Genomic DNA, 27,986 nt, shown 5'->3' on the forward strand with positions numbered 1-27,986 from the left:
GCTGGGCTTTAATAAATTTTTTTTTACTAATGTCTACAATGAATTTCATGACAGTCCCTCCATCTCGTAATTCACATTGACAAAATGCACAATAAATTCCAGTAATTCCTCGAGAGGATCCGTTAAAATACACAATTTCAAAAGACAAATACATTACAAATGTAAGTTGAATATTTTATTTGTATAATATCACAGTTCATTTTCTTTTGGCCTTTGGAGCCTTTTCCCAACCTTTGATATACTTCTTAGGAATTCTGTATTTTCCTACAAATAGATGAATATTTTACTGTAATCATACTTCAGACAATTATTTTGAAGAAGTACTGTAATTTTATTCAGTTGATGATTTTGGGGAAGTGCTATAATTACATTCAACTCCAGAAATCAATATAAACAAGGTTTTATTCAAATTACCTGTCAGTAGGTCAGCCACATAGGCAATTTGATTGCCTTGTATTACTACTTGTGTTTTGTTGGAACTACTTTGTGAAACAGTACAACTGCACTGAATTGCTATCTGGATCTCGTGGGCAAACTCCTTCAAATCTAATCCATATTCATCCAGATTATCCACTGTTGTCACCTTAAAATAGAGTATTTAAAGAAGGAATTAAAAGTTTAATCTAACCAATTGCTGCTTACGGTAGAAAGTGAATTTTAAGATGGGAATCTCGGGGTCAAATTCTATGGGTAACTATAAGTAATGTCATGCTTGACTATACCAGTATGAAATTCAAATTTTTAATTTAGAGTGTTTGATAATGCATGGATTTTACAACCAATTTGGCTTCTAAAAACTGCAAATCTACCCACAATGGTGGTTTTGCATGTAACCAAGATGGCTGAAAATGTTTTGTTGCAAATGAGCAAAATTGTGCATAATACATGTATGTGACTTATAGTGGCAGTATACAAAACGGATCTTATTTTTAATCCTGCTCACAGATTCATGGCCATACACAAAATTTCATAGGTACTGTAAAGAACTAAATTGATCATAGTCTAACTTGGACTTAAATCTGACTAATTTAAAACTACATCCAGTATAAACAAAATACAAGTGTTAAATTAGTACATGTATACGTTTGTTGCTATACAGGTAAGATATATACAAAACTAACTAAAAAACTTACTCAATCAGGAAAGGTCCTGTATACATGTAGTACTAGTAATACAGAATGCATTAATATCAGTAACTATGTTCTAATCAAGGACATATGACAGGTATCTTTCTTTGATAAAATAGCTAACTCTATGTAGAATATGAAAGCTGTATGTTGAAAAGATATTCAAGATATTGTGTTGCAATGAAAATGTATTAAACTTAGATTGAAGGTCTGCTGTGACATTGACCTTTGATCTCATGATCCCAGAATCTATAGGTACATTAAAGCTTTATGTCGAAAAATATTCAAGATAAGTCACCAAAAAGTGATGACTAAGAGATGGACTGAGGGACAATGAAATTCCTTTAGGTCTCCCACTTTTTAATTTTACTACTATAAACTCCCACATTTTTATTTTACTACTTTCAAACATGGCATAACTGTCCAAAGAGCAATAATCTGGCTCATTGAATCAATTAATCTCTTTATCTATCTATCTATATATCTACATACACACCTTTTTATTGGATCCTCTCTGAAAAACATTGAGAGTTATTCCTTCAATTTTGCCTTTCCTAATAATTGGAGGTTGTCCTGGGAATTCAAGTTTATGAACATTCTGCATTTTATCTGCAACTCTGTGTAAATTTAAAAACATTTTACATTCCATCGTGATTTAAAGACAAGTTTGTAAAATCTGAAGACAATTATAGGTCTATGAATACTCTGTGACATGTTCAGATGCATGATGACTGACAACACAAAATATGGAAATTTTCAAGGACATTTTCAAAATATGAAGTGCAGAGAGAACATAAAGAATTCATGTTATATAAATATTGCATGGTATGTATGCCAATTTTCACAATTCACTTTAAAATCACTTATTATTATTTATCTGTTCACCATGTGACATTCATACTTGTGTGAATATACTAAAACATTGTCATTCTACAATCAATGAGATCTTTTTCATAAGAGACATGGCATGTATTAAACCCTGCTACTTGCCTTGAGGTTAAATCATCCCAACGTAGCTGTGTGACATCATTTTCACCCTTTCTCAGGACTACAGACGCCAGCAGCGGATCAAGATTAACCTTGCTAATGTTAAGAGAAAAAACACATACTGTATACAGGGAAATATTCACCCCAGTTTTATTTTCCTCCCTTTCACCCTCTTCACTGAGCGAATTTAAGAGTGGGCAAAACTGTTTTCTGTGTTAATGAGAGAAAACGGTTTTGCTCTGATCAAAGCAACATTACACTTTACAGATTTCTCCAGCAAAATGTTCTTTTTAATAACAAAGTATGAATATATAAATGGCAAATCAGAGTTTAACTTTTAAGACATTGATGGCAGTTATTCTGAAGTGCATAAAGTTTACCTCTTATTGTTCTCATTCTGAAGGCTGTTTTTCCTCACATATTCATTTACAATATTGCGTAGCTCTGTCCCAGTCATTGCAGTTCCTTTACTGTCAAAATAATTACTCTTTTACAGTACAGATCATAACATAGGGTATTTCATAATTATATACATTGATACACTGGTCTTTGAAATTGGAATATTTTGCAATGCTTTTAAGAAGATCGTTATCAAAATCTGGTTAACTCCTTAATTAATACAAAGAAAGTCAAAACTGGAGACCAACACCTTGAGGTTAAAATTGTGGAAGATTCTCACAAATGGATACCATGTGGTATTCAGCAGGATCTGTATCCAAAGTATAGATTTAAAAGACGACCGCCCCCTGGTCGAAACCGGTCAACCAATAAAGTGTATCCTGCATTCTCACTATGTGTTGATGATCTGTTTTAATTCTTTAAGTCCTTAATTAATAGACAGCAGGGATGGATATCATCTTTTTGTTACAAATGCCTATACTTTTTTGAATAAGAATTTGAATGGCAAATTTGGGATTTTAGGTGAATTTGAGGGAAGTCTTTCAAACAGTCCTAGGCCTCACAGTATGAAAGATATGATCTGCACACAATTCACACATGCATTACTATAAATTCCAAAGTGGCCTACTTTTGGATTATGACACCTTCCTCCAATGATGCATCAACTAACAAAGTTTTATTGCCTGGCACCTAATGGTGTGAAAGATATGATTCGACACCATTTGTATAACAATAAAATTCCAGAAGGATGCCAGTGATCTATTTTTCGATTTGCGACACCTCCCCTCCACCCCCCAAGCAAGATATATCAACTGACCAAATTTAATAGTCCTAAGCCTCGCAGTGTGAAAGATAAGATTTGATATGCATGTATAGCTGCAAGATTCCACTTAAGAAATACTGTATAGCAGGTTTTTTCCGCGGGGTTATAATTTTGGCTTATTTTAGCAGTTAGATAGCTTTCAACCAAAATTTCACTTGCCAAATATGCACCCAATTGCAACTTCAGTATTTGAAAGAGAGACAACTCTTCTCTATCCGCCAAAATTTATTCTGCTAAAATTATTAGCATACCTTTCAGCCAGTAAATCGCCAAATTTTTAGACCCGTGGAATAAACCCACTATACGGTACTTCAAGATATCTTGGGGTGGGGGTGTCGAGATATCTAACATTAGAATTCAGTATGGCATCAATTCCACCTATGTTTGTATTCACTGCAAACAATATTACAGTCGATTTTATCATATTCTGACAGTGCATGTGTATACCTTTTTTATTAGAATAATGTAAGTATGGGTATAAAAATAGAGAGGAGAATTAGCTGGACTTCGACATAAACTACAACAATGAAGAATCAGAGGACAAATACTATTAAGTATGATATTGGTAGGATTGGTTAACTATATAGAAGGTAATAATTAGTAATATTAGTAATTACTACAACAATGAAGAATCAGAGGACAAATACTATTAAGGTCCACAGAATGGGAAATATGTTTATCCTCCCTAATTACATGACTTGATAAACCAACTGACAGATAATTTTTTCATAGAATTTTCTAAAAGTGAGTTCTAATGAAAACATTTATTGTGATCAGGTCGTTATAATCTGTCAATGGTAGAAAGATGATCTCTGTAATCTGACTTACCGTATGCCTAATTCTTTGACAAGGGGAACAACTGCTGCAGTGACAGACAACATTTCTGTGATGCAGGGAGGTTTGTATTGTGATGGAGATGTCTCGGCTTGTTGTTCCATGACTGTAGCGCCCTCAGGTGGAGAAATGTGTCGCAGACTGTATGGAGAACAAGTCTTTTGTAAACACAACAAAACTTCACCCAATTTAATGTGATGTACATTAAAGATATCATCTACTAGGAAACATAATTCAATACGTGCAAAAATATATACATATTCTGTTAAAAGCATACATATGAAACAATAGTACATGTAATATTCACCAAGTATACTGTCCATGTACAAAGTTACTAACATATTTTATCATATAACCTACTATAAACATTGTAATTCTATTTCCTTGAGAAACTTTGGAAAATTTTACCATCATACTGACCAAGATATGTGACTATTGACCAAGACAAACCAGAAGGTTTGTATCCACTCCTGCTTAAGCAGTAGCAAAACGAATGTGGACATGTGTGCATTAGCAAACACATTGAGACATTACATAAAGATATTGCTTATCACATGAACATTTGTTTCAAGTTCAGCAAAATACATTTTGAATCTAAGGAGTTAGATAGTGCGTTATATAACAAGAAAATCATTATACATCATCAGGTCGTCATCCATATAATTTTCCCAGTGGGTCTGTGACTAACCTGTTTCCCTATTACCCTCAGCTTCGGATCTATGACCTAATAACAGGTGTAATCATCATATACTAAAACTCTGTCATTTATAATGCCCACATTTTTTTACTACATCTGATTCCTATACTTTTACTGTGACTGTTTCTGTAGTTTTCTTGACTCTCACTCACCCTGGGTGATCTTTCTTCATTTCTGTAATACTTTCAACTCCTTTTGACAATTCTTTTACTTTTATGTAATTTTCTTTCTCCATTTCCTTCAGAAACTTGGACAGCTTTTTGAATGAAGTTTTCTTGACATCTAAATATTTATCTGCTGGACTGTGAAATGGAAATGCAAAAAAAAAAAAAAAATCAAAATGAAATCAAGCCATTCAATTCAGTTGTTTCCTACCCCTTTTTATGTTTGTTGTTTTGTTTTCCTTTTATATGTTACATAAAAGCTTTCCAAGATAAAGAGTCAAAACAACTTTTATCTGGATGCAAGGCAAAATAAATTTTTTTTTTTACAATAGTGTATTCTTTAAAATGTAATTTGAAACATTTCGTGCAGAAATAGCACACACCAGAATTTCAGCATGTGAACTTTGTAGAAAGCACTGGTAAGAACAGGTAGGTCTGTCAGTTTGAGAGACTTTTTTAGAGCACATCGGAAACACAACATAAACAGATCATCCATGGATTCTATCAAAAGAAGAAATGTAATCATGCAAAAAAAATTTCACAATGTAAAATAGCTATGTCATAGGTTTAGTCTTCAAATAATGGAATATAAAATTAAAACTCATCATACACCATTACAAACTCTATGTAACATTATAAGTATTGGTAACCATTATACAAGTGTAGTTCCATCATTTGGTAGCTTTTTCAGATTTAAATATTCAAAAGGACTTTGAGGAAAGTAAGTTTCTAATAAAACAATCATACCTGCAGGTGAATGATCTAGAGATTCCTCCTTCAAAACATCTCCCTGCTCTTCCAAACTCAGCTGGTCTGCTGACATTGCTAGATCCTCGTCTTCCTCTCTCTCACGAGAGTTTTCTTCTCCAGCTGTCTGCTGCTCAGATCCCTGTCCTTTCTCACAGTGGTCTTCCTCTTGAGATGGAGCTTGAATGTCTTCATCCTGAGCTGTGTTGCTGTCCTCATCATGGTGGAGATCATCTGTGCTTGAGGTTGTTTCCGGTAACACAGGAGGTTTTGATTTATCACCAAAAGCCCTGTAAAATGGGGATATATTTTCAAAGTCATAAATAAATGAGATAATCTGAGTTGTGAAGTTATGATGAAAAACAAACATGCTGAAGTATACTATAGATTCTTAAATATACGCAAGGAATTTATTTTTGCAAGGCATCACTCGTGAAATAGAATTACTTGCTTTTAATTTTCTGTTGTTAAAATACATGCAAGAACACTTAAATATCAGACCACAGGCGAATTCATATTCATGGGATTTGACGTATAGGGGTCATTTCACCATATTAAGTACTTGTGTAAAATAAGGAATATACAGTACTCTTTTTCTGTATATGTAGAATGGTCTATATGAAATTTTTGCTTGCTTTCCCTTTTTGATTGACTTAGAGAAAGACTGCCCAAAATCAAAAAGTTTTATTTCTATTTCTTCCCAAAAAAATTTCTATTGAAATTTTTCAATTTTTTTTATCTTGTGCTGCTTGACTCAAATTTTAGTGCAAATTCAATCTAAAAGTGATTCATTCATTGAATGTCAATCCTTTTAAAATAAATATTTCCCCTAAGTGTCCCAACCCACAGGTTAAAATGGTGGGTCACAAAGGCAAACAAACCTTTTATCTAGGTCCACATACATATGCACACTCACACATACATATACACCAAAAATTTGTTTCATAAATTTGTCAAACAATACTAAGTTTCTTTGCATCTAAACATTTTTGAAATACCAATATTTCTGTTCTGATGTGGTAAAAAGCCATTGTACTCTACCATAATTCATCTCCTAAAATGTGCAACACATGTACTCCTTTTCCTCTCATTGCAGAATCAAACATGTCACTCCCCGACATTGCTGCAGTTCCCACTGCTATAGGACTCCTAGTAGAAGTTAAATATTTCATCAATAAGCAGAACAGCTGGTACATAATATAAGTTAAAAGATTTCATCATTGTATAGATTTGTACTTAAGTAGGTGGAATATACAAAACATAACATTTTACTAAATTTACTATATTCAACATCACACATTTTCCCACCATATTCTTTCAGATTTCTAAAAAAAAAAATCACTTTAATTTAATTCTGAGCATTTTGGGTATGTAGAATGTAGAGAATGTGTCGACCCATCATCGTAAACCAGTTTTAAGTCCATACATGCTCCCTCAGATGGAGAGAACTGATGAGAAGCACCCCGGGGGAACCAAAAATGGAGTCAACCACTATCAAATTATGATATGTTAAATATTATAACAAAAAGTCAATGCTTGCGACCCATTCAAAACATTGGTTAAAAAGGTTTTTTTGACAATTTTTTTTAAAGAAAACGTAGACAGCATCAATTTTGTGACATCATATTCAAAGATAGGAATCAGTTGTGGTGAAAATACATATTTAACTTTTGTTTTACAGTATTTTAACATGGAAATCAAAGCTGTTGTAAGACCTAATCCTTTGACAAACTGTACACTGGTGGTTCTTGAGAAGATATGTGAGGATTTTATTACTTTAAACCCCAACATTTGCCTTGAATCTAGACAACTTGAGGATGCTAACATTTCTATTTGACATACATTGTATTCTTGAGAAGATATTTAAAGACTTTTCCTATATGTAAAACTTTAAACCCAAAGGGTCATAATTTGAACAAACTAGATTCTTCTCTATACAAGGAAACCTTTAAGTTTTTCTTCAAAATATATTTTGATCACCCCCATCTTATTTTCAGTATATACTTTTTATCTCCTCTTCATATGATCAAAATTTAATTCTCTAAAAATAGGGATATTTTGTGCCAATTATCTCTGACAATGGTTTTGGAGAAAAGGTGAAAAAATTATGAAAAAGTTAATGCCAACTAGAGATGTCAAGCAAATTTTTATCAGAAAAGCTCACAGCTGAAAATAATGCAATTAATTTGTAAAGGTGAACTTAAAAAGAAAAAAGAGTAACATAGCAAAAAAAACAAAAAACAAACTTATTACCGATTTCCATTCAGTGAGATAGAACACACTGATCCTTTGTCTATGTGGGCAAAAGTTTTGGGAGTCACCTCCCCTTCAACAACCACCCCTGGTAACATTAAATCTGTGAAAAAATCATCAAATTGATCTAACAAATTACTGAATAACAATAACCTAAATACCTGAGTCTTTTTACACTCTTACATTAACAAACATTTCTATACATGCAGCTTCTGCATGTTCTGCATTATAGGATATTTCTGACACACTTGACAAATACATGCATGACTTCTTCTCACACTTCAAAAAGTTTCCTAGTGATTTCTTCCAGTCATGAACTGAAATCTGTGTCATACTACTTTGCAAATATTTTTTTTTACAAAACATTGTATAAAACAAAATTCAATGTCATATATGTAGTATTTGTAACAAAATTATGAACCCAATTAAAATGTTTTTTGTTATATATTTGTAATATACAATGCACATGTACCTGCACCTCCGGCCAGCCTAGAGAAAACAACTGGCTGCGTTCTAAACACTGGTACAAGAGCTGGATATCTCCACAATGTGTACACAGAAGGGTAGATAACTCCATCAATATCAATAAGGACAGGGTTCTTCTCCACACAGTACACAAGAACATTTAATCCTGAATGGGTGTTAATTTTTGCAGTTGTCATCTCTGCTTTGTTGGGGACAATGTCTGAGGCATCTTTTACAGACAATGAGGGGTAACAATTTTGCAAAGTTGATCGGACTTTTTTCCTACAAAATTAAAAAACATCATGATTGAGCAAGCAGAAGAAAGAAATCCATTGCTACTGGAAATGCCTTGGCATTTATCAGATGTTTGGTTGGTTTTAGCCCTGGAGACCCATTACTGTTCTGATGATGATCATCTTGTACCAGAATTGATAATAAGATGAATATAAAGAATAAATTTCAAAATGCACAATTTCATTTTAAGTACATCATAACATGTATAATTTTTTTTTTATAAAAACTCATTGAAGTTTGTTGTCTTTTAATTCACTTGCATTTTATGCAAATATAATCAATTTAAACAAGCAGTCTTTTTCTGCTCCATTCATTATGTTTCTGAGAACATATTTTGTAAACTTTCTAACACAGGTAGTATGAGAAGTATAAATTTTTCTTCATTTGAAATGGACAATGCTGTGAAAATGGTAAAACAGAAAATAAATAAGTAATTTTTGGACTTCAAAATAGCACTATCATGACACTTCATTTTTCCTGCACAACTTCAAAAATATCATAGGCAGTTGCTCTCATCCTACAGTCAAACTTTGGTGGCTCTCATCTCACCTCAATGAACAATAAAGTGCACCGCCACGGCACATGATACGCCCGTCACATATTGTTAACATGAACATATCACCATGAAGAGATAGGTATGCATGGAACCAAATGTCAACCTTCCTTTAAGAATCTTACCCACTTTATGGCCTCATGTGACATTGCTTCAAATATTGATAATGTAAGCTTAATGATTTTTAAAAGGATATAAAAACATTTTCCCAAATGTTTTCAATGAAATGATTAAAGTGCAAGATAGCCCTTTATCCAAGCAAACAACTTACAATAAATGGGAGTACTCAAAAAGGTTGATTTATTCAACATATCAAAAAATACATATATCAGTATCTGCCTTTGTCAAATCTTCAAGTATAAAAGTAAAATATGCATGGTGATGTCAATATAAATAAATATAGATTAAAAACGGTTATTTCAAACACTGGTGCATTTCCTATGGTGTAGTTATTAATTAGAAAAAAATAATACATCATATATTTCTCAACTGGTTGTGTTAGACTTGAGAAATGCACATCTGCAGCTTTGCTCATTGTATTTTAAGGAATGAAGAACAATGCACAGCGTAATAAAACATCAAACATTAGTCATTATGTTTATTCTTAGACTGTAAAACTGTCATCTTAGTGAGACATGACAATCTGCACCTTGTTGTTGAGATATAAAATAAAAATATATTTTGCAATATCATATTAATTCTTAAACTTTATACCAAATTAACTTTCAAAGTAATGGCTACCAATTAGAACTGTTCTAAAATTTGACAGATCAATTAGAAGGTCAGATTCCTCTGCCCAATTCCCGATTGCAAGAGATATAGATAGCACCTCCTTGATCAGATTGCTGTAACAGAAATCTTCTAAACTCATTAATTAATCTGTAATTTGACAGAATGCAATTTTTCTGTTAGCAAAATGCCTCCTGAATTGCTTGATAATTACACCCATGGGACAAGGGAAATTTCTCTTGTTACTGACACAAAAGAAATAATGTGTTTGTTATATACTGCTGTATAGTACAGTGTATATAATGAAGAATGTGTAGTTTCTTGAATTAACATTTTTTAATATGGTTATTGCAATACTATTTCATCTGTTCAGATTTACACAAATGACCAATCTGCAGCTTTGTTCATTGTATATCTTTTTTCTGAACAATGCCACAGCCATAACAAAACATCAAAATACTAATCATTAAAATAGGCCTTTATACATATTGCAACCATTTGTTGTCTTAGTGAGAAATGATACTCTGCATATAGGTTGCTGAGAAAAAAAATTAAAAATTATATAGTACAATGTCAAATTAATTTTGAAAATAAAGACTAACCACAACAAATTCACTTTCACCAATAATTTCTGGTATATCTGCAATTAAGAGGCTAAGATCTCTCTGCCCAATTCCCTAGAGATAAAGATAACACCTGCTTGATCATGTTGATCAGAGATGCTCTACACAAAACTCATTAATTAGTCTTGTCAAAATGCCCTTTGCATGCTACTCCCATGGGACAAGTGGAATTTCTCATGTTATTGTTAGAAACAAAGGAAACATTACATAGGCTAAAAAAAGCTGTACAGTATATCATAAAAAAAAAAATGTGTTTTCTTGATGTAACATTTTTGAATGAGGTTTTCTACAAAACTCTTATATGACTATATATAGGGATTGTACCAATTATAACATACTTTTTTCAAAAAATCACTTCAACTAAATGTCACAGTGACCTTAAAGTACAGTGCGACACACCTTCTAACTAAGATGCATAAGTTGACCAAGTTTCATGATTCTAGATCAAATAGTTTTCAAGTTATGAGCCGGACAGGTTTTTACCATATTTGGCCATATCTTCTTAATTAAAAGTCACAGCGACCTGGTTTTAATGTGCGACACACCTTCTACCCAAGATGTATCAACTGACAAAGTTTGATTATTCTAGGCCTTATAGTATTTAAGTTATGAGCCGGACACGAAAAAGCTAACAGACGGACGGACAGACGGACGGACATGAAGGCCATAACATAATACGGCCCGTCTTAAGACGGGCGTATAAAAACCTGCAGGCAAGACCATCTTTAGCAGCAATGTATGCATTATGGGCAGATACAAACATCAAACTGAAAAAAAATTCACCACCATTTCTTTGAGAGGTGATCAAGTATCCTATCATCTGGTGAGCTAGGTTGAGTCCATTTATATTTTTCTGGTAATCGGCCACCATCAACTGAACTTGGACAATGGTGTTCTAAGCTGCTCATTTACATATGAAACTATAAAATTGGAAAGGACAGAAACAGGGTTTGTGCTCCTGTCAAATGCAGCAATTTTATAGTATGTCTTTGAGCAAGACCTGGGGTAATGACAACCAATTTCAGAGTAATGGGGGTGTAAATGTGTATCACTGTAATGGGCCAATTTTTTGGCATTACAAGTAATGGTAATGTAATGCATTACTTGTAGAAAATATACTGTAAAGCACAATACATTCTATTACATTTACATTACTTCAAATATTTGATAGGTAAGTACTGTCAGAGGAAAAGTCTCCCTTCGATCTTGGACTCATCTGCTATGGAATTCTCATTGGGTATACAATTCTCCAGGAAGTCCAAAAACCAGCAGATCTTCCAAATCTGTCAGGATTTTCTGCTTCTTCTATATGATTTTGGAGATGCAGTTATCTCCATTCCTCTAACACAGAAGAACAGGGACACTATATAATGACGGGTATGATGGAATTGTAATGTTTATGCTGGAACATTTCATGAAATGTGTTTGTGCTTCATGAAAAGTATGCCAGTATGCAATACAGTTCTAAAGGTCCAGGACAATTTCTATATTCAGGCCAAAAATAAAAATTGATTTGTTTAATGTACTCTGACCGACCCATCAAATTTACTCCTACCCAATCATTTTTTTCAGCAATTTAAAAAATTTTTTTGTTGGTTTCCTTGAAAAATAGAAATTAGAAAATTCTCCTTATTTTAAAAGAAAATATTTGAAATTTACATGATGTTAAAAAAAAAACCTACCTACCGACCCACCTTGAAAAATGTGGGTCGGAGTACATCAAACAAAACAAGAGATGTTTGTAAAACACATATGCCCCCCATGGTGCAAAATTGAAAAGGGTTATACACACACATCATTTAATTGAGAGTAGTATCATCAATTCAAAATATTGAGCAGACAATATCTTCCTATGTCAAGAGGGGATTGACCATGTGACCTAAAAATCAATAGGGGTAAACAACTCCTGAAGATGTACCAGTGTACCAAGTTTGATGTCTGTCAAGCAAAAGGTTCTCAAGATATTGAACGGACAGTATATTCCTATGTCCAGTTTGACCCTTGACTTTTGACCATCTGACCTCAAAATCATTAGTAGTCATCTTCTCCTGAAGATGTACCAGTGTACCAAGTTTGATATCTGTCAAGCAAAGGGTTCTCAAGATATTGAGCGGACAGTATATTCCTATGTCCAGAGTAGATTGACCCTTGACCTTTAACCTTTTGACCTGAAAAACAATAGGGGTCCTCTTCTTTTCATAACCAACCCACATATGAAATATCATTACGATCAAGTGAATGGTTCTCAAGATATTGAGCGGACAACATGTGGTCTACCGGCCGACCGACAGGTGCAAACCAATATGCCCCTCTTCTTTGAAGGGGGGCATAAATATTTTTAATGATGGCCTTAGCTATATAGCCTTATAAAGCTATTTGGAATAGCTTCAACTTAAATGATTGAAATAGTTTAGATTGAATTTCTTAAGTGTAATGGCATAGCCAAAAAGTCCCATAATTTTCGAACATGTTTATACTTTGAACTAACCACAGCACTGTTATAATTAGAGTTCATAACAATACCATGTCCTTTTAAGAATTTTCCTGACAAGAGAATTCCTTTTGTGTTATAACTGTCCACTACCCTGTGTGTGTTGAAGCATAGATAAGTATGATGATTTTACAATGTGGAATTAGATTGCCAGTCCATTATTCTTTTCATCCTCATTGACTTTTACACTATGCTGAAGATTGGATAACTGTTGCTTACTAGTAACTTAATAATCCTTAACATTTGACAATTCTGAATAAAAATTCTTCCTTAAGGATATGGTTTTAGGAGAATTTTTTGTTTATAATGTGTTATATGGAGTACAACAATGAAATATTTTTACTCAGTAAAATTCCATTTCAATTGATTTGATAAAAGATTTAAAATAACTATATCAAGCTATTTCAAATACAGTCCTAGATAGAATAATATAGAGATTGTGCTGGACCTGCTGAAATTGATTTCTGATACATGTAAAAATTTACCTGAGATTTGATCCCAGTCGTTGGCATTGGATCAAATCAAATGGACAAAATATTAGGTCACTATTAGGATGAATGAATGTGGTACAAGTTAAGTTAAAGAATATGTCCCATATGTACTAGTTTGGGAAAATGTGCAAAGAAATTTGTGAGACAGTGAAGTAAGAATACAGCAATATAAGGCCTCAACCGGGCCGTGCACATTTTTTCCTGCACCGTAAATCAAAGGTTTTCACACGAGGTGGATCTGTAGCTCTCCTATCTGTCCCAATGTTTTCTCAGGGAGTTTCAATGAGTATGGTCCAAAATAAAACTTTCTGTAGTAGTCTGGATTTCATACCTTTCAGATCCTTTGATATCTGTCTCTGTGTTTTTACCCTAAATGTCAACAGTATGGTACAAAATAAAATTTGTAGTAGTCTGGATTTCATACCTTTTAGATCCTTTGATATCTGTCTCTGTGTTTTTACCCTAAATGTCAACAGTATGGTACAAAATAAAATTTGTAGTAGTCTGGATTTCATATCTTTTAGATCCTTTGATATCTGTCTCTGTGTTTTTACCCTAAATGTCAACAGTATGGTACAAAATAAAATTTGTAGTAGTCTGGATTTCATATCTTTTAGATCCTTTGATATCTGTCTCTGTGTTTTTACCCTAAATGTCAACAGTATGGTACAAAATAAAATTTGTAGTAGTCTGGATCTCATACCTTTCAGATCCTTTGATATCTGTCTGTTTACCCTAAATGTCAACAGTGTAGATCTATAACAAAATAAAATTTGTAGTAGTCTGGATTTCATACCTTTCAGATCCTTTGATATTTGTCTGTGTTTTTACCCTAAATGGTTTTAAAAACATATTGACAATCTCTTTTAGCACTGCTCTTACTCTTGGCAGTCACTACCGTCACATCAACAGAATATGCAACTTCCGGTGCATCAGTTTACGTTAATTTTACGACATAATAATTCTCTTCTAAAGAAAGTATTTAATATTTATCATTTGATACACATGCATATTTGTTATTCAACTGAATATCTGATTTACTTTCTCAAGTTTGTTTCTCAAGTTGTACTTAGAGTCGTAAAGTTTTTGACCAATCAGCGACTTCGAGACAAAGGTAATAAACGAATGAAATCTTGTGTATCATCACCCATAATAACGTCTCCTTAGTGACAGCTTGATGCGGCAAAATGGATGTTACTTTCTGAAGTCGACGCTGAAAAGAGTACAAAATGACTGACATACTTTGTAAATGGCTCAACGATGAGCTTGATATAACGCAGCAAGTTGGTAAGTCAAGAGAAGACCAAACCAGACCGTAGTTATAAACTTATTAAGCTGCATTAAAACATGTTAGAAATTAGAGAATATGCTTATCTTATGCACGTGCAATGATATCACCAGTTACTAACTTAGTAACTAGATAATTCAGTCCTCTTATATTTTCCTTTTCACTGCAATATCGGATTGTGATACATTGTTGCAAATGTACAGATGAATACAAGATCTTTTATCAAAGTACTTCCAGTGTCGGGCATATTAAACCCACAACCCCAGGACTAAAGTATTATCAGTTAGAAGGAACAGAACAAATTATACGTATATGATTCTGAAAAGTAACTAAATATAAGGGTACTAGCGAGGTCCCTTCATTTGGTTAAAACATAGGTAGTTAGGTACAACAGTAGTTACTTTACTTGTATATGTACATTATTTGTATGTATTTTCATGCTGCCCCTTGAGGGCCCTTGATTGGAAATAAATATAGTTATATAAACTCAAACTGATCTGCATAACCCTCATCCTTCCTGAAGCAGAAACTCAAAAAGCATTCCAAGACTTTGAACTTATTTTCAACTTGTAACTTTCTTCATGCGCACAACCAACCCTGGAGTCATATTGCTCAGCTGATGATTTGATCACCTCCATTATTCATACATGTATAGCATACTTGATTCTAATGATCCGGCGTACTTGGGTTGATTGTGAGCCAGAATTGTGCACATATCCCACTGGGTAGGCTGATTGAGCCGGAAAATTTTGATAGGCGAAGGTGGCTTACATCCTTAAAAGACAGTAGTATCGAAAGTTGCTTATTCTAAGACATAATGTTTTTAATTTTTACACCAGTGAAATAAACATGATTTGTAAATATGTTGGTATTTCTATGTCAAATAATGTTTATACAATTATAAAAGGTCAACATTTTCATAACTGTACTGTAGCCGGGTCACTTGATTCTTAGCACGTTGCCGGGTATACCCAACTTAGTTCGATTCGACAGGATTTTATCAGAATCTATTATGCTAACAGATAACTGATTGATGTTCTACCACTAAGCTGAAGGGTTAATCCACTAGCCCATGCTGTTATGTTATTCCTTCAATCACTGTTACTTGACAAAATTTAGAATTTCCTCCTATGAACTAATGTTTGAAATTTAAAGGTAGACATTATGGAATTCCACATGAAGAAAGACTCTGTCCACATCGTGATTTGGATGGGCTAGAGGATGAAATACATTTCATTTTTGAATGTCCAAGGATATACTGCACTTTCAGGAAATAGTCTTTTTTCCATCATTTCAGCAAATTATCTTCTTTCCAACAACATCGCCGTGTCGAAGATCAATTTTTATGATTTATGAACTGAGTTTTAATCAACCTTAGTAAATTCATACTTGGAGAATTATAACTATCCAGTGTCACTGGATATCAATCTGAAAATTACATTTTTACAAATTTATGTATGGAAATGAGTGCTGTCGCATTATCTACTGTGTGTGGTATATTGTATACATCATGCATTGGATAAAATTAGATAATCCATTGTCTTGTAGCACTGTCTTTTGCTGCCCTTGCATTTTACCATAATTCACACTCACAGAACCTATATGTTACATATACATATGATATGTGCTTACTATGCAAAATTATTAGAATTTATTGATTTCCATGCATGTATATCTCATGTGCGACAAGTTTACAGTCTTTTAATACAAATAATAGAAGCATTGCACTAGTATACTTTTTGTTAAATGTCATGTGTATGTGGTTGAATATACTGCTTTGGACAGATATTTTACATGTATTAATTCTGTGCTATAGTATGTTTATCTTTTGGTACCTCCACATCAATTTTATTCAGTTTTTGACAAAAGTTTGGATAAAAATGTTTTTACATCAATTGACATACCGTAATTTAAATTTCATGTGTCAGGTATGCTACTCAGTGCTTTTTTGTTAATTACTGTGTTTGTGATTGTATATATGTTACTTTTGGAAATGGATAATTCACAACTGAATTAATTTTGTCCTATGGTACTGTCTCTTGCTGCCATCTGCATTATTTATTAAATAGCAGATGTTACATGTTGTGTATCCATTAGCCGAGTCTGCATATTACCTCTAACTATATTCATAATGAGTATGTCCACTGCATGTATTATGACAATTATATGCATGACAATATATTTTGATGTATTAGAACTCATAGTCAATATCATATTGTAATTTGTCATTTAAATCCATCATTGCTGAGCCACGCTTACTGAGTCTGGAAGTACTTACCCTACCTCAAACTGCTATGAGGTAATGTGATCGGAGACAATAGGCGTGGTTATGACGATGATTTAAATCATACACATTCAATGTTATGCCCATTTAGGCCCTGATTTGGAATGAACCATTTAACATTATACTGATCATAAAATTTATTTTCAGATCAAGTAAATTTTGCAAGAGAATTTGCATCAGGATATCTCATTGGAGAAGTCCTGAACAAGTATCAACTTCAAAGTGATTTTGATCAGTTCTCTCAGAGCAAGTAAGTAGAAACACAATCTAATCAAAATTAGACTTGTATATTCTGCTCCTATACAATACAATTCTATATATATTTATTGAAGTTTATCATGGAGGAACAGAATATACAAGGTATAAACAAACAGTTTATTTTTACTTTATGCTCCACATTCGTAATCAAAAGCATTCTTAATGAGCAGAGAATAATCATTCATAAAAGAGTAATTAAGGATTGCTATTTCCTTATGAATATGGATGTAAATTTTCACAATAGGTCATACTGTTTGACAGGTGCGAAAAACTTGAGTAACAAAGTTACAATTGTATGAAGTTTAACCTGATTCTTCCTCCTTATTTTAACCTAGACTAATTGATAGCATTTGGATTTGATATATCACCACTAAGAATAAATCATTAAATAAGTTTTCTATATCTTTAGGACTGCAGATTCAAAACTCAACAACTTCACAAGGATTGAACCAGTTCTTCATCTCCTTGGTATTCCATTTGACACAAATGTCGCTCGTGATGTTATGACAGAGAAACATGGCGTGGCAACACGGCTTATGTATCAGCTCTATGTGGCATTGAACAACAAGAAAAAAGCCAACCTTACTGGAGTTGCCATGGAAACAATGCGGCCTGCTGCCCCAGCTAAACTGAATGCTGTGGAAACTGGCATTTACAAAGAAGTTAGTTAGATATGATGTTTTCTAATGTTTTCAACTATTAGAATTCTTGTCAATGCATATTTCTATCATTTTCAAAATATTGTTATTTTCTTTATGATGACTATTTCAAACAAAAATTTCCTCACAAAGATTTATGTTTTTTTCATCCCCCTACACACACAAAGAGCAAATTTGTTAGCTTTATAGATATGAAAAGACAATTTAAATTATCAAGAACTTTTGCAGGCTCTAAGCATTATTAGACTCAATATTGATCATTGTAATTCATTCACAGGCAATTATATTGCTTGGGTTCGAATTTACTAATTTAAAGAGTACTACTCTTTAATAGTAAATTTGAATCTAAGTAATACATGTATAATTGCTTGTGAATTCATTTGACAAATATCCCTGTTTAAACCGTTTACAATTTGTACAGAGGCTGAAGCATGCCACACCAAGACAAACAGATCTGAACCTAGAGGCTTTGGTGCAAACATTTCATGAAAAGCAGATAGAGATGGAAAAGGTAGCCTTTGCTGATCGATTTCGAGAGCAGGAGAGAATTAAACAGCAACAACAGGACCAACGAAGAGCTTTATTGGCGAGATCTCAAAGATTAAGGGAAAAACAGAGTGAAATTGTGGCCAAGATACAGTAAGTTCTTCAATTGACTTAAAATCTTGATTTTCTATTGTATTTGTGTTATCTGATTGATAATTTTGAAAGTGAAATATTAATGAAAAGTAAATAGACCATTCAATTATATTCATTGGTTGAATTGTGTGATTTTTTTTTAGAAAGTCTTCTGTATTTCCAAATGAAATTTTCTCTCTTCGTAAACTTCTTTCTTCCTTTTTCTTTCTAAAAATATTTAGCAATCTTCATATGTGTTGTAAGAGTAAACTTTCTTGATTTTAATTTTGTGTTATTCAATATCATGTTAAAAGTCGCATATATTTTATCAAGATATATTGTACTTATTTTAGCGTCACTGTAATGTAAAAGTTAGTACAGTTAGAGATCTCTTGCTTCAGTGCAATAGGTGCTGAAATAGGAACTTCGCGAAAATAAGTACACAGATGATGTTTCAGTGTTGTTTATTGCAATCTGTTGGTAATACTGGTACATAATAAATTAATTTTTATTAAATATAATTTAAAAAAATATTCAGACAAGAAGTAGTTTCCATGCCATGATTTTGCATATAAACTGCTTAATCAAAAATTCATTTTTTGGGTATATATCCATTCCATTTTACCATTATCAAGGAATGAAATAAATTGAATAATTTTCTTGTAGAATTACATGTAAGCAATATCAGAACCATTGCAGGTTATAATATCTAATGCTCTCTGTTTCATTTTTGTAGAGAAAGGTAAAAACAATATCTGTTGCTTTTAAGTTTTTGTTAGATGTTCCAGCAGGCATGGCGTTTATATATTGTCACGCCTTGTTTTTAAATCACATTTAGATCTTTGTTTTGTAGCTTAGTGTAGCATACATAAGCAATTCAAGGTTGTTTTTTTTAATTTTAAAATATAAAAGATGAATATATTTGATGAACGATCACTGAGGCTACTGTTTATTGGTCTGACCATACAGATCTGTATGTAAATTCATAAAACAGAGCATCAATAGTATAGTCAATATAAATAAGAGTTAATGATTTTTTCATATGGCCGTGGGAATTATTATACATATACGATTTGATAATCTGACATCAAATAAGTATTCATACACTTTGAGTGCAAATCATAGTTACCTCCCATTAGTTGGCCCACCCTTTCCAATTACTATAATTTCAAGTCCCATAATTACCTACATACCTGAAAGTAATAATAGATTCCATTAACATGTATCCATTAAAACACTCTTTGGTTTTAATTCGTAAGCTTTTGTATCAAACCAGTCAGTTGACATATTTACACCGTGCAATGTTCTTTTACACAGAGTATCTTTAAAAAAAACCCAAAAAGGCAACAAGAGTAGTAGAGTCTGCAGATCCTGTACTCCAATTACCCACAATGCTTATATGGTCTTTATGTTGTCCATATATGTATATATCTTAGTACTTATATAGTGTTCTTGTTGCTAGCTATGATGAACGAACAGCATTGCTTTTTGCAAAAAATGAATGAAGCAAATTTTGTTCTTGATATTTTGCAATAGCCAAAATTGTAATTTTGCACACTATGCTATGATTGACACATGCTTATCCATATTCATTTTATATAACATGTGTAATATATCATTTGACCACCCATGTGGTATTTTATCTTGAAAATGTGCAGTGCAAGCTAGGACACAATGTATGACAATCAAATATCCATATGAGAGGAAAATGAGATGGATAATTAAGCTTGTGTTGGGTTCAGTTGCCCTTGATTTTTTCCCCATTCAACAAGAAAAATAGCATTTAAACAGATCTATGAAAATTTTATTTAAATGATACACTTTTATTGATACTCCTAGTAGCCATTACCGTAAAATGTATAAGATATGCCCAAGTTATATTTGGAAGATGTGAGTGACAATGAATGAAATGATGTAATCCCATTGTCTTATATATATCTTTACCCCTCCCCCCTCCAATCACATTGTGCAGGAAATTTAAGCCAAATTTTGTCTGTACTTCCATTACATACTGATGGGAAATGAAAGTGTTTTGCCCAGAGTTTTGTCTTGATAAATGGGGAGTCCATCTCTTGAAATTGTTGCTAAAATGAAGATTTTGTAAGGCTTATATTGAAATACAATTATTAAATGAAAAGCAGGTTATATGATAGAATCCTCATCTTTTAGTGGACTGTTGGTTCTATTGTGGAAATTTTATCAAACTTTTATGAGGATAATGGCAAATTTCTCCAAAATATTGAGAAATTACATCAACAATTTGAAAAGTAAAACCCCATATATGTTAATGTATACAGAAAATACAGTATTGGTTTTGGAATTTTTACTATTTTGTGGATGTAATGGTCTCTTATTCAAAACTCTAGGTATTTATATTCACTCATGCATTTACAATTTACCTGGGTTTTTATTATTCAATATTTTTATGGTTGCACTGGTGGATTGTAGATGATAAAATTGTATGAATTGTTTCAATATTGAAATTTTATTAGGGCTATTCCAGCAAAAAACATATTGGGGGGATGGAAGGCAGTTGATATTTTTTTGGATGGGTGGGGGTGATTTGGGAAAATATATTTGTATGGGTAGTGGTGAGTTGGGAAAATGTATTTGTATGGGTGGTTATCTTCTAGGTTAAAAAAAATATGGGTGCTAGTGAATTATGATAAAAATTAAGACATTACAGAGTCTGTATCATGTTGCGTTTCATTTATTATAAAAGAAGAGGAAGAAAAAAAGAGGCGCCATCCTACATTATGTACGAAAAAAGATTGATAAATGGGCAGATAACTCTAATCAAAGTAAATGTTTCAGTTTGTGTAGAAATGACAACAATAATAAATGAATAAATGAAAACGAAATGTTTTCTGTTGGAGTGACATGATTAGAAGCAACACCATCTCCAGATATGATCTATTAAGGGATATTTTTAGCAAACTCGGAAGGGAACGAGAAGAAAATATATGTACGAGTTAACAAAGAAGTTGCAGCCATAAGCCCACCGAAACATGTTTCCACATTTTTATCAGCCAATGGCTTAGGCAATTATTGTCAGGTCTTTCAAGGTAATAATGATATCCACATTCATGTAAAGTTTTTAAAAAGATGCCCAAATTTTCTCAGAATGTTGTGATGTGCCACACGTGTCTGAAACACCAACATGTACAACCTGTTTTAACACATAGGCCTATGTCAAGGGCAAGGTTCGAACCTACAACACTGCTAAAAGACCAAATGCTAAACATTAGGCCACTAGGGTAGTGTAATAATTTTGGTATGAGCGAACCTTCTGTTAACTATTAGAATCAACATGCTTAAGATGACATTACAGTTTGAGTTTGGCTAGAGAATGGATCACAAATTACAATATCAATGTTTGAATACTTATTCACATTAATGTAGTCAAAATTCATTTAAATTTGGGTAATTTGTTCATATAAATCACCACAAATTCTGGCTTATCTAAAAAATAGTTGCATGCACATAGGATTAAGACCAATATGAACTTGTTGAAACTGAACTCTACCTTTAAAGGAAAATCTCAATATACAGGTGGTTTCAGTATTGAATTCTTAATTCTATTTGTATGGGTGGTGGTGGCAGGGGAGAATCTATTTGTATGGGTGGTGGTAGCAGAGGAAAATTTAATTGTATGGGTGGCTGACTTAAAAATAAAGTGCCTTCCCTCCCCCCCCCCCCCCCTCTCCATATTTGTTTTGCTGGAATAGCCCCTATATCATTGAATTACACATTTTATCAGGGTTTTTTTTAAAAATTGCATATTGTAAAATCCATGTAGCAAAATGCTATATCCATGTGAAATACATGATTTGTTAATTACATGTATTTCACATCTAACTTGAATAAATTTGATACTTGAAAATCATAAAATTTTGTGCTCATTTGACACTCCCTACCATGCTATTGATTGATGAATAATACATATACAGACAGATAGAGACTAATTACTAGAGCTAATATAATGTTCATTCAGATTTATTTGTTTTGACATTTGAAATGAAATTGACTAATTTCTAGGATTATAAAAGCACATGCAATAATGAAATAGTTTCACAAATGCTAACTCATTTTACATATAGTCAGTCAGACTCAATAGATGAAAGGAGGATATGGTCATAATGAAATCATTTAATGGTCTCTCTAAAGTCTAAACATTCATTATTATATCTGAATTTTATGTATAAGATTGTACCATCTTATATATGTAGTACAACTATTAATTGCATGCAAAATGATTTCAAGATTAATAAGAATTGACTAATATCAATTGAATTAATGAGTTAGTACTATTGTGATTATGATCAAACCAAAACGAGTGACTAATTTTGCATTTAAATGATAAACTTGTAGAGCGGCCACTGTCAATATCCCAAAGCCACCACCAGAGCAGACGGCAAAAGCCATCCAAAGGAGGAGAGAAATCAGGAGACGAAGGGAAGCGTCTGTAAGTTACTAAATTCATGAGATGTAAGAATTTTTGGTGTAAACTTGCCTGCATATAGCATTTGCCTTTACTTTGATGAAACAAGTTTGAACCCCATAATAAATGATGCATTTTCTAAGTTTACAATTAATACCATCCAGTAATTAGGGAGGTACATAGAAACATGATCGTTTTTAGAGAACAGTTTTATTTCAATGATTCGGGGGTTTGATTATGATAAATCAGAAGAAATTATATTTTATTTGTAGGAAACAGTAGATGCCATTTCTCAGTTTGAAGACAAAATGAAGATGATTTTGCCCCCATCCAAAGATGATGATGGGTAGGGATCTATACAGTTCAAATTCTCTAATTTGTTTTGAAATGTTTATTCTAAGGGTGTTGTATTATGTAAGTAGAGGAAATATGATGAAAAATTCTATGCATTTTACTATATACCTAAATACTAGTACTTGCCTACCATTGTCACAATTTGTGGTAATTACAGAACCGAGATTAGACTTTTACTATGCCATGATAAACTATAATGATCTGAAATTGCATTTTAGTGTAGAGGTTGAAGAGTGAAAGGGATGAGCTTTGAATTGTTATAAGAAATTCAGATGATTTTATATACATATTTCAAAATGCTTAGTATAATCATTTCATTATCATTAAGGTGTTTGAAATGTACTCATTCATTTGCAGAGAGGTAATAGATGTGCAGTACATTTTGACCAGAGATGAGGATCGTTTGATGGATGCCATTGAGCTCATCAAGCCTGCCTCAAATGATGACTACATTGGGAAGATCAGAAAGAGGCTGCATGAAGACGAGTCTGCTCGAGCTGAGCGGGAAAAGAGAAGGCGGAAGGTTCTGGTGGATCAAATGAAGGCCCATGAATCTCAAGAGGTCAGGGAATGTAAATGAAGAAGAAACTCGATTATTATGTAACATGACAACAAAAACAGACATTTTATAACCATAAAGAAAAAAAAGTTCGACAAAGAACAAGAAAATGTATTGTGTTACATTATTTACTTATGTTAGGATTTCAAAATTATGCGGTTGTAGCTCATGAACAATATCCACAATCATAAACCAGTGCAATCAATATCTCTCCATTAAATGTATACAGATTTATACTTTGGCATGAATGATAAATTGGCACACAAATTCACTATTAGTAAAGCTTAGAGAGCAAATAAAAATTTGACTTTCCTGTATATATAGGAAGCCAGACGGGAAGAGATGTTGGTGAATCGCTTGATGAGGCAGTCCCAACAGGAGAGAAGGATTGCAGTACAGCTGTTGCAGGCCAGGCACGAGAAGGAAATCATCAGAAAGAACAGGATCATCCGTGAGAAGCAGTACGAGGAGCGAAGGCTAAAGGACTTTGAGGATGCTCTCAACAGAGAGTCTGTGAGTTTACAGCAAAATTTATTGACGTTATCAGGAACTGATGGAACTGATATTATTCATTGCAGCAATTTACAGCATCATATGAAAATAAGTGCACTTAAAATGGAGATGTGCACGTGTCAATGTTTTCCCGAAAATCATTGTTTGTGTTTTTGATATTGTTAATATTTTTTTTGCATGTATGTGAAAATGTCACCAAGATTGCCTAAAACTTTACTATTTCTTCTTATAAAGGAAATGGCTCGTTTGGCAAAACTGGAATATGAAGAGCAGACCAAAAAAGACCAGGAACTGCATGATAAGATTGCAGCTGAACGTGCAGAGGCCAGGTACACCAAGCACTACGAGAGCTGTAATGAAGTTGTAAACCAGCTGGTGGACTTCGCTTGCAAAGTGGCCGAGTACAGAGAACTGACTGAAAAGTGAGTGATTACAAGTTTCTGGTCACTGTGAGCAACAAGCTGATTTCTCAATCTCCATAGACACCATAGGGTATTTGATGGCACATGGTGTAGATCTATATTCATAAGACTCACTTATCAAACATTTTGTGTTTAATAAACTGTCTTATATTTTCATTTTTTGATACACGGAACATGATTTTGACTACTTGCTGATTTCAGATTAGTACCAGCTAAGTTAATGAGGGAGTGGAAGTCTTTGTTCATTGCTGGTAAGCCTTTATATGAACAAGCCCCTCCCCCAGAGTCTACAGAACCCTCCCCAGAGCAGATACTGGAGGAAGAAAGGCAGGCCTTGCTAGATGAGGGTGACTTCGGTGAATATAAGGTAAGAATTATCCATTTTGGCTCAGTAATAATATTGATTAGTGTATTGTTTTAAACAGTACTAAAGCATTTCAAATCAGAAATATCATGAACTTAATTTCTTAGATAAAGATGTTAAATATTTATGTAGATATACATATGGTTTTACATTTGAATTTTAGACTATGACAGGAGAGTGGCAGCCACCAGACAGTGGTGAAGTGACTCAGCCACCACGAGACAACCCCATCACAGGGCATGTCATCCAGAGGCTCTTCAACATGGTCTCGCCCCCAACTGTAAGTTTACGTTGCATAAGTTTATGTTATATAATGTTAAAATATATGTTTACCTCTAATGAATAAGATACCTGGTATAAACATACTAAATACAGTCAAACCTCGTTATATCAAACTCAATGGAACAGAGAAAAAACTTCAAGGTATCCAAAGATTCGAGATATTGAGGGTAAAATACTTAAAGAATAAGTGGTTGGAACTTTCGAATCACTTCAACATATCCATGGTATTCAATATATCAGAGTTCGAAATACCTAAGTTCAACTGTACATATACATTGAAACCTGCCTAATCCGACATCCACTGGGAGACAAACGTTTTGTCAGAATACAGTGTTTTGGATTAAACAATGTGAATTCAATAAACATATGAAATTGAGAATGAAAATAAGGGTCGGAATGCCCAGCAAAATGGAATGCACTTGTTTGATTAGACAGTTCTCACTATGGTAAATTTTAAAATTCATCAATGCAAAGAAAGCCAGTATAAATTAGAATATAGCTATGATATTGAACATGTAGCTCAACAAGTAATCACACTCTAAATCATATTTCTTAGCCACCCCCACCACCTCCAGAGTTTCCTGCCTTCCCTATCAGAGCATGTGTTCTAGGGAAAGTGTTCAGTGGAAAGAGTACTGTTGTTCAACAATTGGCTAAAGGTAAGGTTATGTCAGAAAAACATTCAATTCGTTAGAATTTGAATTTGATTTTTAAAAAAATTAAATCTTAGTATGACCTCACACTTGTTGATATTTCTTTGATGTTAAATAATGATATAGAATGTTGTCAAACTTCTGAAGAGAAAACAAAATTTGTATGGGTGATCATAATTTATAGAGTTGATAATAAAAATTCTAAAATGCAATGAAATAAATAGTCATAATTGCATTGTTCTCCCCTTACAGAACACAGACTGCAAGTTTTAGATGTGGACACACTGGTCAGTGAGGCTGTGCAGGCCCATGAGAATGGAGAAACAATGGCAGTCCAGGTATGAACTTGTTGATCTATCAGACATACATTTTTTTCTTTTCATCCAAAATATAATGGAGTTTAATAGATATCTCATTTTCTTTGCCTTAATTATTGAAGGACAAGAAAAAATCAAACAAAGTAAAAAAGGTACATTATTTTGTATGCATGCCTAATGAATGCTTTTATATCATTATACTGCTAAGTATTCCAATCACACTGAAATCTTGAAAGTTTTGCATATGCACATACTTTTAAATTCATAATAATGTACATGTATTAAGTAGTTGCTAGATCATACCATTTTGAACTACAGGCATGCAAGTTCAGATGAAATGTACTAATGTTAATGTATAATACAGAAGACTTGTTATCATTTCTCACAAAGTGTACAACATGATTGATCTGATATTTAACTAATACTTAGATATGAAGCCTGCATTCTTGTTTGTCAATATTGTGGTTTTTCCCCCAAGAAATTGTACATTAACTTTGTTAAATATTCTACTGTTTCATACAAGTATTGAGACTTTATAAAGTAAATGAGATTATTCTCATTCTCATATCATCCTTGTTATAAGCAGTTTTATGCATCAACCAAAGAAGAAAGAGTCACTGTTCAGTATATTTTGTTGTATCTTTACAATATACCTTTGCTGTTTCATTGCATTTCATTTCTTGATAAAAGTACTGTGACATGCAGTGACCTATCAGCTTTACATAAAAAAGCATGTACTTTATGAAAAAAGAAGTTTTGTGTGTGAGTGTGTGTGTGTGTGTGTGTGTGTGTGTGAGAGAGAAAGAGAGAGAGAGAGAGAGAGAGAGAGAGAGAGAGAGAGAGAGAGAGAGAGAGAGAGAGTTTGATTATGTCATGGGGAATATAAAACAATGGATGTATGGAGTATGGTGTAATTTTTGCATAATGATTTTTACTGATTAAATGCAAATTATGAAATGATTTCATTGCTTTTATATATATGGGGGATAATACAAACAAACATTTATTCCTTATTACTTGCTTTGAACTTGAAGTCACCCATTCATTGGATACTGGGAGATTAGAGCAATTTTCAAGCTTAGCTAGCCATGAAATCAGCCTTTTACATTCTCTATGTTTAAAAAAACATCACTGAAAGTAAATTTGCCACATGTTTCATATTGCTCTCGCAAATTTCTTACAGGAACCAGAAGTGGAAGAAATTAAGGATGCAGCCCCTTCAGACCAGGCTCTACAGCCTGCAGGTAAGGGACCTCATTTTAGCTTTATCACAATGACCACAAATTCTGAACCAAAG

The 27,986-nt window shown here is 33.1% G+C and overlaps 2 protein-coding genes across 9 annotated transcripts in view; one reads left to right on the plus strand and one right to left on the minus strand.

Moving 5' to 3' along the window:
• Nucleotides 1-160: 160 nt before the first annotated feature.
• Nucleotides 161-14,690, minus strand: LOC125671230 (eukaryotic translation initiation factor 2D-like). The gene is made up of 13 exons (XM_048906758.2): nt 14,474-14,690; nt 8,504-8,778; nt 8,032-8,134; nt 6,820-6,927; nt 5,779-6,068; nt 5,415-5,532; nt 5,020-5,169; nt 4,165-4,311; nt 2,495-2,584; nt 2,118-2,210; nt 1,624-1,744; nt 415-583; nt 161-264 (listed from the first exon to the last, which is right to left on the minus strand). Exons 1-13 carry the CDS (start codon nt 14,527-14,529, stop codon nt 197-199), a joined length of 1,788 nt encoding a protein of 595 aa, XP_048762715.2. The 5' UTR covers nt 14,530-14,690; the 3' UTR covers nt 161-196.
• A 134-nt stretch (nt 14,691-14,824) lies between these two features.
• The window catches only part of LOC125670434 (sperm flagellar protein 2-like), a 31,631-nt gene continuing 18,469 nt past the window's right edge, over nt 14,825-27,986 (plus strand). For 4 of the 8 annotated variants that reach the window (XM_048905604.2, XM_048905605.2, XM_048905607.2 and 1 more), the window contains exons 1-15: nt 14,825-14,964; nt 17,397-17,499; nt 17,917-18,169; nt 18,588-18,805; nt 23,156-23,249; nt 23,498-23,571; nt 23,937-24,141; nt 24,463-24,651; nt 24,886-25,073; nt 25,275-25,440; nt 25,601-25,717; nt 26,276-26,378; nt 26,625-26,710; nt 26,812-26,841; nt 27,873-27,933. In XM_048905604.2, the coding sequence (XP_048761561.2) occupies nt 14,907-14,964; nt 17,397-17,499; nt 17,917-18,169; nt 18,588-18,805; nt 23,156-23,249; nt 23,498-23,571; nt 23,937-24,141; nt 24,463-24,651; nt 24,886-25,073; nt 25,275-25,440; nt 25,601-25,717; nt 26,276-26,378; nt 26,625-26,710; nt 26,812-26,841; nt 27,873-27,933 (1,945 nt within the window). In that variant the 5' untranslated portion in view covers nt 14,825-14,906. The remainder of the gene's footprint in view (nt 14,965-17,396; nt 17,500-17,916; nt 18,170-18,587; nt 18,806-23,155; nt 23,250-23,497; nt 23,572-23,936; nt 24,142-24,462; nt 24,652-24,885; nt 25,074-25,274; nt 25,441-25,600; nt 25,718-26,275; nt 26,379-26,624; nt 26,711-26,811; nt 26,842-27,872; nt 27,934-27,986) is intronic. The other 4 variants (XM_048905606.2, XM_056163068.1, XM_048905608.2 and 1 more) reach the window with 1 other exon arrangement.

This window comes from Ostrea edulis, chromosome 4 (assembly GCF_947568905.1).
Source record: "Ostrea edulis chromosome 4, xbOstEdul1.1, whole genome shotgun sequence".
Taxonomy (NCBI): domain Eukaryota; kingdom Metazoa; phylum Mollusca; class Bivalvia; order Ostreida; family Ostreidae; genus Ostrea; species Ostrea edulis.

Bases quoted from the DNA above. Each gene is read 5' to 3' on its own strand.
- LOC125671230 (XM_048906758.2), bottom strand. From the start codon at position 14,529: ATGTTTTTAAAACCATTTAGGGTAAAAACACAGACAAATATCAAAGGA. The intron at 2,211-2,494 runs GTAAACTTTATG...TCTTAACATTAG, and splicing joins CAGAATGAGAACAATAAGAG to CAAGGTTAATCTTGATCCGC. The intron at 265-414 runs GTAATTTGAATA...ATCTATTTGTAG, and splicing joins TGTGGCTGACCTACTGACAG to GAAAATACAGAATTCCTAAG.